At 40.4% G+C, this 10,367-nt stretch overlaps 1 protein-coding gene across 1 annotated transcript; it reads left to right on the forward strand.

The window, feature by feature from the left end:
* Window positions 1–7,010: 7,010 nt before the first annotated feature.
* Window positions 7,011–9,552, forward strand: LOC306897937 (delta-type opioid receptor-like; the record flags this gene model as incomplete). The annotated part of the gene is made up of 3 exons (XM_079463095.1): window positions 7,011–7,105; window positions 8,589–8,941; window positions 9,023–9,552. The coding sequence occupies 3 exons, from the start codon at window positions 7,011–7,013 to the stop codon at window positions 9,550–9,552; spliced, it is 978 nt and encodes a 325-aa protein (XP_079319221.1).
* Between the last annotated feature and the right edge of the window lie 815 nt (window positions 9,553–10,367).

Consider the following 10,367-nt stretch of genomic DNA (forward strand, 5'->3'; position numbering starts at 1 on the left):
AGTGTTCATAAATATCCAAACATTGAAATAAGGAAAAAAATATAAATTACAAAAGATTAAAATAAAATGTATTGCACTGTCTAATGACACTATAATTTATTTTAATGAAACGTCTGTTTTACAACTTCAAATATTTTTTACAAATATGAGAACATTAATTAAATAATAAAACTATTTGACTGTTATCTGACTTTTTTTCACAATGATTTCTAATGATTGTTTCATCTCTTTTTCCTCTGCATAAGTGTAGCTTCAAGGAAACATGGACAACCCTAAAACATTAATTAACGCGGGCTTCGAACCGACGTCGGTCCGAATGTGGGACGGGTGCTCTAACAATGAGCTAGCTTGCACCTATTGAGACATGTGTTTTGCACGGCCGCTAGCATCTTGCAGTGCTCCTATTCCTAAATACCTTAACGTTAGCTTACCGGCCGTCTCCTCGTCTTCGTTTGTTTTGAGAAAAAATGTGGTCGGCTTAGAACATTTGGCCGCGTCAGTTTCCAGAGCTTTCTTGCTTGTTATTCTGGCCTTTTCAGCGCCGCCTTTGCGCTTTCTGTCATTTATTTTTATTTCTGACGGTTTTTTATTTTGAGCAACTTGCAGTGGCGCTGTCGGGGGCGGGGCCAGGGAGTCAAAAGATAATCACGTCATCATTAACCTGCAGGCTGCGCTCTGAGTTGGGCTGCGAATAAATATGAAATAAAAAAGAGTGGGGCTGCGATAAAATAATAAATAAAAAGATTAGGGCTGCTGTGAGTGAAGGCAGCCTAGGGAAAGCCACATTTCAACCGTGCCATGACAATACCGGCCCTCGCGGCCAAAAAAACTGACCGGCCCACCGGGAATTCTCCCGGTGCTCCCGATTAGCCAATCCGGGGCTGACACCAGGCGTCTGGTTGATGGCGAAATATGACCCAAACGGCTTTCCATAATATTACGGCGTTTAAGACGTACAGACGCCTGCTTTTACGGCGTTTAAGACGTACAGACGCCGTAAATTACGGCGTTTTAAATGCAATGCGAAACGTCGTTCATTTCGCCGTTTGAACTTCCATATTACGCCGTAAATTACGGCGCTTCCGTGTAACAAAGACGCCGTAAAAAGCGGCGTTTTTTATAATATTAAAATCAGCCCCGCCTTTTCTACACAGTCCAGCCCCTCCAATGAACACAAAGACATGTGTAGTAGAATGTCGATCTGAATAAGTGTTCCTGTTTTTAACTTTATTGCGAATAATGCTTAGACTTTCATCATGTGATATTTTTCCATTGGGCGCGTTTATCCTCCTTTTCGTTTATCATATGTGTACGAGCGGCAGACTTTTGAGCGAGCACGTTCGTGACACTTTGTGAGTTTATGTGACTTCGAGCTCATCATTCTTATCGTCCACGGTGGCGTAGTGGACTGCGTGCGCAGCAGCGGAACATTATCACTTTTAACGATTGGAGTTCGACTCCGCGGTCCGACCATATTCTTCATTCCTTTTGAATTGTTCTATTGAGTCGTGTTTTTAAATGTTGGAGCACTACCTGTTGCTGGCAACTTATTAAATGACAAGAAACGCTTATTACAAGCCTTTATGGCCTTTATGCATGCAATAGCTGCGGGCTAAGTCTGCTACTGCTACTGCTACTGGCTGTTGTAGCTTGCCATAAAAGGCTCCATAGGCTTTGGAAAGGCGTAATATTTTGTTTATTTTACATGGTGCTAATTGAGGTTTGAGTTTAGCCTATGTAGTACATTTTATTCTGCTAGTTGATGCTGTAATAAAAAGTTCATTGTTATAACAGTTGTCTATATTAATATGTGATACGTTATCAAAAATATTCAGCATCGTTATGTTCAGTGTCACGTGATTCTCCATAAACCATTCTAGTATGCTGATTTGCACAGGAATATAAAAATAGATGTTCAAAATTGATAATATGAGCCATTATTAATAACTGCTATATTAAAATCATTTCTGAAGGATCATATGAAACTGAAGACTGGAGTAATGATGCTGACAAATTCACATTTTGATTGTTCTTGGCGTGAAAGGTAAAAAACTAAGTTAACTTCTAAACCTCAAGCTCGTGTATGATGGTGTGGTGCTGCGACAACGAAGTATAAAAAGCAAAACTTCCTTGTCTTGTAATTGTCTGTTAAGGGCACTTATAACAACAACAATGATATAAATATCAGAATCAGAATCAGAAAGAGTTTTATTGCCAAGTATGCTTGCACATACAAGGAATTTGTTTTTGTGACATAACCTTCCACACAGAGACAACAACACACAGACAAGAAATAGGCAAATAAATAAGTGTATAAACAATTGTGCTAGAAATTATAATGGGATAGGATTAAGATGCAGGGATGTACTAGGATGGAGGGGTAACAATAAATATAAGGATATTGCACATTTTTATTGCATAAGTGGGGAACATTTAACTGTTCATGAGGTAGATTGCCTGGGGGAAGAAACTGTGCCTGACTGTCCTGGTATTTGCGGCTCTGAAGCGCCGTTTCAATGTAAATATTACATTGAAACGGCGATCAGTCATTGTAATGCTAAATAGCCTACTTTAAGTTGCTTAACAATTCCTTTGTACAAGAAATACCGGTGCCGCTGCTAGCCATTTTGGTGCCCTAAGCATAATTCCATTATGATTTTTCTATATCCTAATGAAATAACATTAGATAAAAAAAATTATTAGGCTATGGTGCCCCTACGCACAGATGCGCCTGGTGGGAGCGGCGGCGCTGAGTAATACGCTTTAACAAATGCTGCGTAACTGGTAATGTTATAGGGATCGAGCCTGCCATGTTGACTGAAGTCACGATGAAAAACGACTTTGTTTGCGCATTCATTCTAGTGGGGTGGCGCGTAAGAGCGCTCATCGAATACTTTGCCTCTTTTTGCACATCTCACATCAGATCGTAAGGGCATCTATTTTCAATCAAATTAAGAGTTTGCGGTAGCCTACATTTAGAATTGGGGTAGGCTTGTTGTCAATTGGCGTCCATTTAATGATTTACATACAGGCAATGCAAGTTTATTTATATAGCACATTTCAAACAGTTAATGGTGATTTATATAGAAATTACAAAAAAAGAAGGATATGCAAAAGAGATCTTCAAAAAGCGTTAATTCTTTTAAATCACACATACTTAAGAATAGAAAATAACAATAAATAGGAAATCAAATGTGCAACGGAAGGAAAAGGAAGACAAATGAACGACTAGTTGTGTTTTTAATCTGGATGTAAAAGTAGCTAATATTGAAGAGCATATGATGCCTGCGGCTTCAGTTTCTTATCGCTGACGAACCTTGTTTTGAGTCAACTTTTGTTATCTCTAACTGACTTGATTCTAATGATCTGAGTAGTCTGTTGGGTTATTTTATAATGTACAGTATACAGTTCTGGAAGATCACATCTTAATTTTGCAATCATTTATAAATTCATTATATTAATGCATTACTTTAAATGATATAATAGCCTATATAAATATAATAAAAGAACAACACGCACGCATAATTAAGGCTAAATAATTTGGTTAAGCAAATAAGAGTTAAGGGAGGTCCCACACTAAAACTAAGATAAGTGAACGCGGCCTCGTGAAAATAACCATCCCAAAATACAAAACGATTTAACAAACATGATCGCTTAGCAACTTCTAAAGAAAGGCAGTATTTATATAGGGAGCTGCGCGCCTCAAAGAGCGCGTTTCTCCGCAGCCGGCATCAACAGACTGAGAATGAGAAACAAACTTGAATTTAGATATGATTTATTTTACTCGTCAAAGCACGTATTTTTTCAATAAAGAAACTCAGCTCGATGTGGATGGACCATATAATAACCTAAATATCCAGTGCTTTTGTGTTGCATACCTTTTACGTTCTGCCCAGTTAGGCGACTGTGTGTACCTACATTATTTTTCATTTAATTAATTAATTTTTTTATTTATTTAATTGGCTTTTATTGTTTGACAATTTAGCTTAAGATGCCTGCAACTTTCGTTATTGCACCTTTGCTGATTGTTTTGTCTTTACCAATAAGTAAGTTATAAAACAGGCCTATATTTTCCTTTAAAAATTGCTATATAATAATAACGCAACAATATTTTTTTGGTCAGTATTTCCCTTACTGTTTCTGTATGTGAACAATCTCCTCCATTTTAAGATTTTTGATCGTCAAAATCTTATAGAGGTTTATACTGAATGCATGCAGCATGTGCAGTCTATATGTAAATGGAAATACAAACGGGTTCGTAGATGGGAATAATTTGAATCAATAAAAACATACTGACAACAGCCACAGTAGCAGACTTAGCCCGCAGCTATTGCATGCGTAAAGGCCTTAGACCGTTGGCTTGTAATAAGCGTTTCTTGTCATTTAATAAGTTGCCAGTGTTCCAACATTTAAAAACACGACTCAATAGAACAATTCAAAATGAATGAAGAATATGGTCGGACCGCGGAGTCGAACTCCAATCGTTAAAAGTGATGAAGTTTCGCTGCCGCGCACGCAGTCCACTACGCCACCGTGGACGATAAGTCCGATGAGCTCGAAGTCACATAAACGCACAAAGTGTCACGAACGTGCTCGTTCAAAAGTCTGCCGCTCGTGTACATATGATAAACGAAAAGGAGGATAAACGCGCCCAATGGAAAAATATCACATGATGAAAGTCTAAGCATTATTCGCAATAAAGTTAAAAACAGGAACACTTATTCAGATCGACATTCTACTACACATGTCTTTGTGTTCATTGGAGGGGCTGGACTGTGTAGAAAAGGCGGGGCTGATTTTAATATTATAAAAAACGCCGCTTTTTACGGCGTCTTTGTTACACGGAAGCGCCGTAATTTACGGCGTAATATGGAAGTTCTAACGGCGAAATGAACGGCGTTTCGCATTGCATTTAAAACGCCGTAATTTACGGCGTCTGTACGTCTTAAACGCCGTAATTTACGGCGTCTGTACGTCTTAAACGCCGTAATTTACGGCGTCTGTACGTCTTAAACGCCGTAACAGCAGGCGTCATCTGAACACCAGGCGTCTGGTTGATGGCGAAATATGACCCAAACGGCTTTCCATACGTGCGTGCGTGCGTGCGTGCGTGCGTGCGTGCGTGTGTGTGCGTGTGTGTGTCTTTGTTAAGGTAAAATGAGAACAGACTGTTGAGGGGAGTAATGGCATGATTCACAAGCATTACAACACTGAAATCTGTGATATTTCTGTAAATGTGCTGCTGGGGTTAGACCGAGCTGTTGGCAGTGTGATATAATGTGGAAGCCCACGGGGAACAAATTTAATCGGTCCGGGTGAGACTTACGGTCGCAGATGGAGATGTGACATTTCCAATCTCCCACAAACCATAGCAACACATCAGTGAATCACACAAACACACGGACGTTCTCTTGTGTGGATTTAAGGGTGTAGATGTTCCTTACATACGAAAAAAGCTTTACACTTTCTACAAATCATGCACAAAAAAAGTGTAAGAATGAGTAACCAGATTACCTTTTTTAAGGTTTCCAGATTTAACCTTACATGTGGTTACTCCTACTTTGTAGAAACTAAAAACAGAATATGAGGCCAGTAATTATAATCCTGGCGAGGAAGCATGAAGTCACTTTAGCAGTAGGGAGGTAATGATACGTGCTGTGAGCCGGTGGTAAAAAATCTTTCAAACATGACAATAACAATAACAACCTCATTTTTACTTTTTACCACCCTGTCGTCATATCTATAAGAATGCAAGACATTATTTATCATACACACAAACACAACCACATAGAAAGCTTTTTAACCTGAGACTATTTAGTGAGTTGTGTGAGATGAGATATATGATTGAGTCCATATAGGATTCAAATACATGTCATGCCAGTTTGATATGTCTCAGTAGGATGAAAGGGTTTGTCTTCTCCAGCATGTGTCTGTTTTGCGTGTTTCTGTGTGACTGTTCTCTAAGCATCAAAAATGACATGCCATTCTATTTCAGTCATTTCTCATTTAGTAATATAAGCAATTAATAATATTAACTGTGATGATGACATTTCGTTTCTCTCATTCGTGAATCGTGCCCATTGCGCACTTGCTGAACTCAGTTTGGAGAGAGAGGTGGACCTGCGCGCGCCTGTGGTTATTGTTGCGCGTTCTGGTGTCACATCGGGAAGGAAAGAAAATAAGAGGAGAGTGAGAGACATAGTGTCTCTGTGTGGGAGAGAGACGTCTAGAGATATCCAGCGCAAGTTTCGAGCCTGGAAAGCAACATTGGTGCAGGTCTGTTGTGCACTTATTTCAAGTGTCGTTTTCAGCCTGTTCGTATTTATTTCTTACTTTTTCTGTTATTGTGTATACACGCATCCGTGGCGTCGCGTCATCTGTATATAACGTGTAGGCTACAGGTAAAGTGAGAAAGTTAGAAACGCCTGCGCTCCGTGGACTGCTCCTGCTTGCGTGCCCGCCGTGCCGTACGATCTAAACGAGGTTTGGGAAGTATTTCTTCACACCACAACATAATGTGGTCACATATGATAGTTATTTTTTACGGATTGAAATTTGCATTGAACAAACGAATAAATAAATAAATATAGGCCTTAAAGAAAACTTGTATCCGTACCAATGAACAATTTCAATTAGCCTAACCAAACCCAATTTGCTCAATTAACTAAACCACAGTTTTGTTCATGTTATTTGCATTATTCTAATTAAAATACGCGTTTGTAAATTGAAGAAGTGATGTGATCATATGCGTTATCAGACTGTTGGTGTTCATTTGGTGTTACGCGCACGTCTCCGCGCGTCAAGTGCGCGTTCTGACTTCACTTTCCTCACCTTTTCATTTTCGCTTGACTGCAGGCTGTTTCCACGCGGACATGGATTTAAACGTGATGGAAATATTGAAAGAGAAATGTCAGTCCACGGTATTGGATGACTGCGGACTCAACGCGTCTCTGGAGGGTGACGCTGACGCGCGAAACGCGACGCGTGGTGGTGGTTTGACGCATGAGGGCATGTCACCTTTGATACTGGTAATCACGGCGGTTTATTCAATGGTGTTCGTCGTGGGTCTCGTGGGGAACTGTCTCGTCATGTATGTCATTATCAGGTAGAGTATTCAGTTCAAGCGACCTATATTTTATTTACTCTCCAAAATAAAGATTCTTAACAGGTTCTTTGTCATGCTGCATGATTCGGGATTCTCTTAATACAGGTAGGCCTATTCAAAGGGATCTAGACCACAATGCCATAGAAGAACCATTTTGGGTTCCCCAAAGAACAATCTTGCTAACTTTTTATCATCTAAATACAAAGTACCTTTTGTGCAACAGGATGTTAAAGGCCCTTTATGAAACCATTCAGCCAAAAATGATTGTTCTATAGCATTGTAAAACATCTTTTATATAGTTTACATTTTTTGTTGTGGAACAGGGTTCATATATGTTGCTATTTGGCATAGCACATTTATTTCTAAGAGTGTTAACACAATGTTTGCTTATCATAACGCAACCCAGTGTACAGAGCTTTGAAAGAACCAAACGAAAAGTTCAATTTCCTCAGAGCTTTCAAGTCCTTCCTTGATTTAAGTGATTGTTTCAGACCTTTGCGATCTTCAATCTCATAATTTCCGCAGAGTTTATTTTTCCATAGCACAGATAGGGCTGTTTTTTGGCCGATGATTAATTATCTATTAAATAATTTAAATATTAAATAAATGCGATTATGGCGATTAATTGTCTGTTTTAAGGCTTTGACATTATAACTATCAATCACAGTTTATTTATTCAATGAAGAAAATGAGTATAGAAGTGTGAAAAGTATGTAAATAACTAATATTATTTATATAGTGCTAAGAGTTTTAAGCACTAAAATACGAGGGTCTGTGTAGTCTGGAAACTTAACAATTAAAAAATCAAAAATACAAAGCTAACACAACTCAAATGATGGAGAAATGTCATTTGACCGTAACAGTGAGTGCAGATCAAGGACAGATACTGCGGATTACCCTTGTTTTCTAAGGATTCGCAAGAAATAAATGCGGTGACTTCAAATAATTGCTGGGAGACAATTATTATAATTGTGACAGCCCTACGCACAGACAAAGGTCTTTTTCAAAGAATGGATGTTTTAATAACTTCAGTGAGATTCGTGTCGTCATCTTGTATAGTCTCATAAAAGGCTTACATGCCTATAAACCTCAAGGGGATTTTGAGTTGCACGTGGAGTCGGCCTGCTGCACACCCAATTGCGTATAATTGTGATTTAGAGCGACGATTCTCTGCCCTGCAGCTCAGCGTTTGCTGACTCAGAGATTTGACAACAGCGCTGCTGTACTTCCCTGCAGTCAGATCTCTATTTATGTCACTAGGGTCTGCTAAATCAAAACTCGATGGGTACGAGAGCAGACAGATAGATGAAGGAACACCACTGTAGGATCACTGAAGGAGAGAGAGAGTGTTAGATAATATCTAAAGTAGATGATTGAACATATTTTCCTCTAATTTTCCATGGCGTGTCACATCCATGTCTTTGCAATCTTAATAGATGACTTTTTTGGCCTTTTCATAACTTCAGGTTTTAACTCCCTGCAGGTACACCAAGATGAAGACAGCCACTAACATCTACATCTTTAACCTGGCGTTAGCCGATGCGTTGGTCACCACCACGATGCCCTTTCAGAGCGCTGACTACCTGCTCAACTCGTGGCCCTTCGGTGAAGTCGTGTGTAAGGTCTTCATCTCCATCGACTACTACAACATGTTCACCAGCATCTTCACGCTCACCATGATGAGCGTCGATCGCTACGTGGCTGTGTGTCATCCGGTTAAAGCGCTGGATTTCCGCACGCCGCTCAATGCTAAGGGCATCAATGTGGGAATATGGATACTGTCGTCAGCCACGGGGATTCCAGCCATGGTGCTGGGAGGCACGCAGACTAACAATGGTATGACAATTTCAAAGTGCTCATTGTACTTGAATCTACTGTGAAGTTCTACTGAGTAATCTCTCATTTGTTTCCCATGAGGCACCACTGAATGCACGTTGCAGTTCCCCGATCCGTACGAATACTGGGACACCGTGATGAAGATCTGTGTCTTCGCTTTTGGCTTCGTGGCGCCCGTCCTCATCATCAGCGTCTGCTACTCGCTCATGCTCCTGCGTCTGCGCAGTGTCCGCCTGCTCTCCGGCTCTCGAGAGAAAGACCGCAACCTCCGCCGCATCACTCGGCTCGTCCTGGTGGTGGTGGCGGCTTTCATTATTTGCTGGACACCCATTCACATCTTCATCCTGCTCAAAGCGCTGGTGGCCGTTCCGGAGACGACAGCCGTCATGGCTGCCTACTTTCTGTGTGTGGCGCTGGGTTACACCAACAGCAGCCTCAATCCCGTCCTTTACGCCTTCTTGGACGAGAACTTCAAGAGGTGTTTCAAAGACTTCTGTCTGCCAGTCAGAGGACGAGCCGGAGGTATGGGGGTGAGCAGAGGAAGAGTTGTGTCATCCAGGGAAGCCCCCGAGCTTGTGGAGAGCCCACCCAGGACAGCAAAGCCGGCATGACTAGCCGTGGAACTGTCCACCATAACGCAGGCCGGGAAGGAGGAAACAAACACATTAGGATTGACGCAGGTTTCTTCTGTGCTCTGATAGTTGTGAAACGTTGTGCGACAGAGTTATGCACAGCAGCAGGACGAATGACCAGACTGGTTTGCATATTTTAATGAAAAGAAGAAAAAGAGAGCAGATTTGAATAGTGAATAAGCGCTCGGTGCATGCGGTCGCCACTTAAGAACCATTTAGAGCCGTGGTGCTCATGGGGACACGGGTTCAAATGTGCCGATATTCCTCTAAATTTGAGGCATTAAAAGCCCATTAATGAATTAGAAGCCATAAAGCATGTATTCATGTTACACAACAGAAAATCACATGGTGTGTGATCCCATCACACAACCTTATTTTGTTTTAAACTAAATTAATATAATGTATTGCTTTATTGATTTGGTAGAAAACAAACAACTCCTTGGGCTGCATGCAGAAAAATAACCCAAGACAAAAAATCCATTGGTTGAATCGAGCAGCATTTTTCTGGTCATTTTTCTCTCCCCCACAACCGTCCAACTGGAGAAGAAATTGAGCTTTCACTCTAGAATTAAAAAGAGAAATACTTCTAATGACTATTTTGATAGCCCCTTAACCCAAGAATTGTAATGCAAAATGTTTTACTCCGTTTGTAAAATAATTTTTCCCTTTACAAGTAAAACGGATTCACACATAAAGTTTTGGTGCATTGTCCTTCAAGAAAAGAAATAAATATAGTGGGTTAGGCTGGTCAAGTTATTTGAGGTTTTTAGGAATTATAGAACATACTTTACAGC

Source organism: Barbatula barbatula (genome assembly GCF_947034865.1).
Source record: "Barbatula barbatula genome assembly, chromosome: 1".
NCBI lineage: Eukaryota > Metazoa > Chordata > Actinopteri > Cypriniformes > Nemacheilidae > Barbatula > Barbatula barbatula.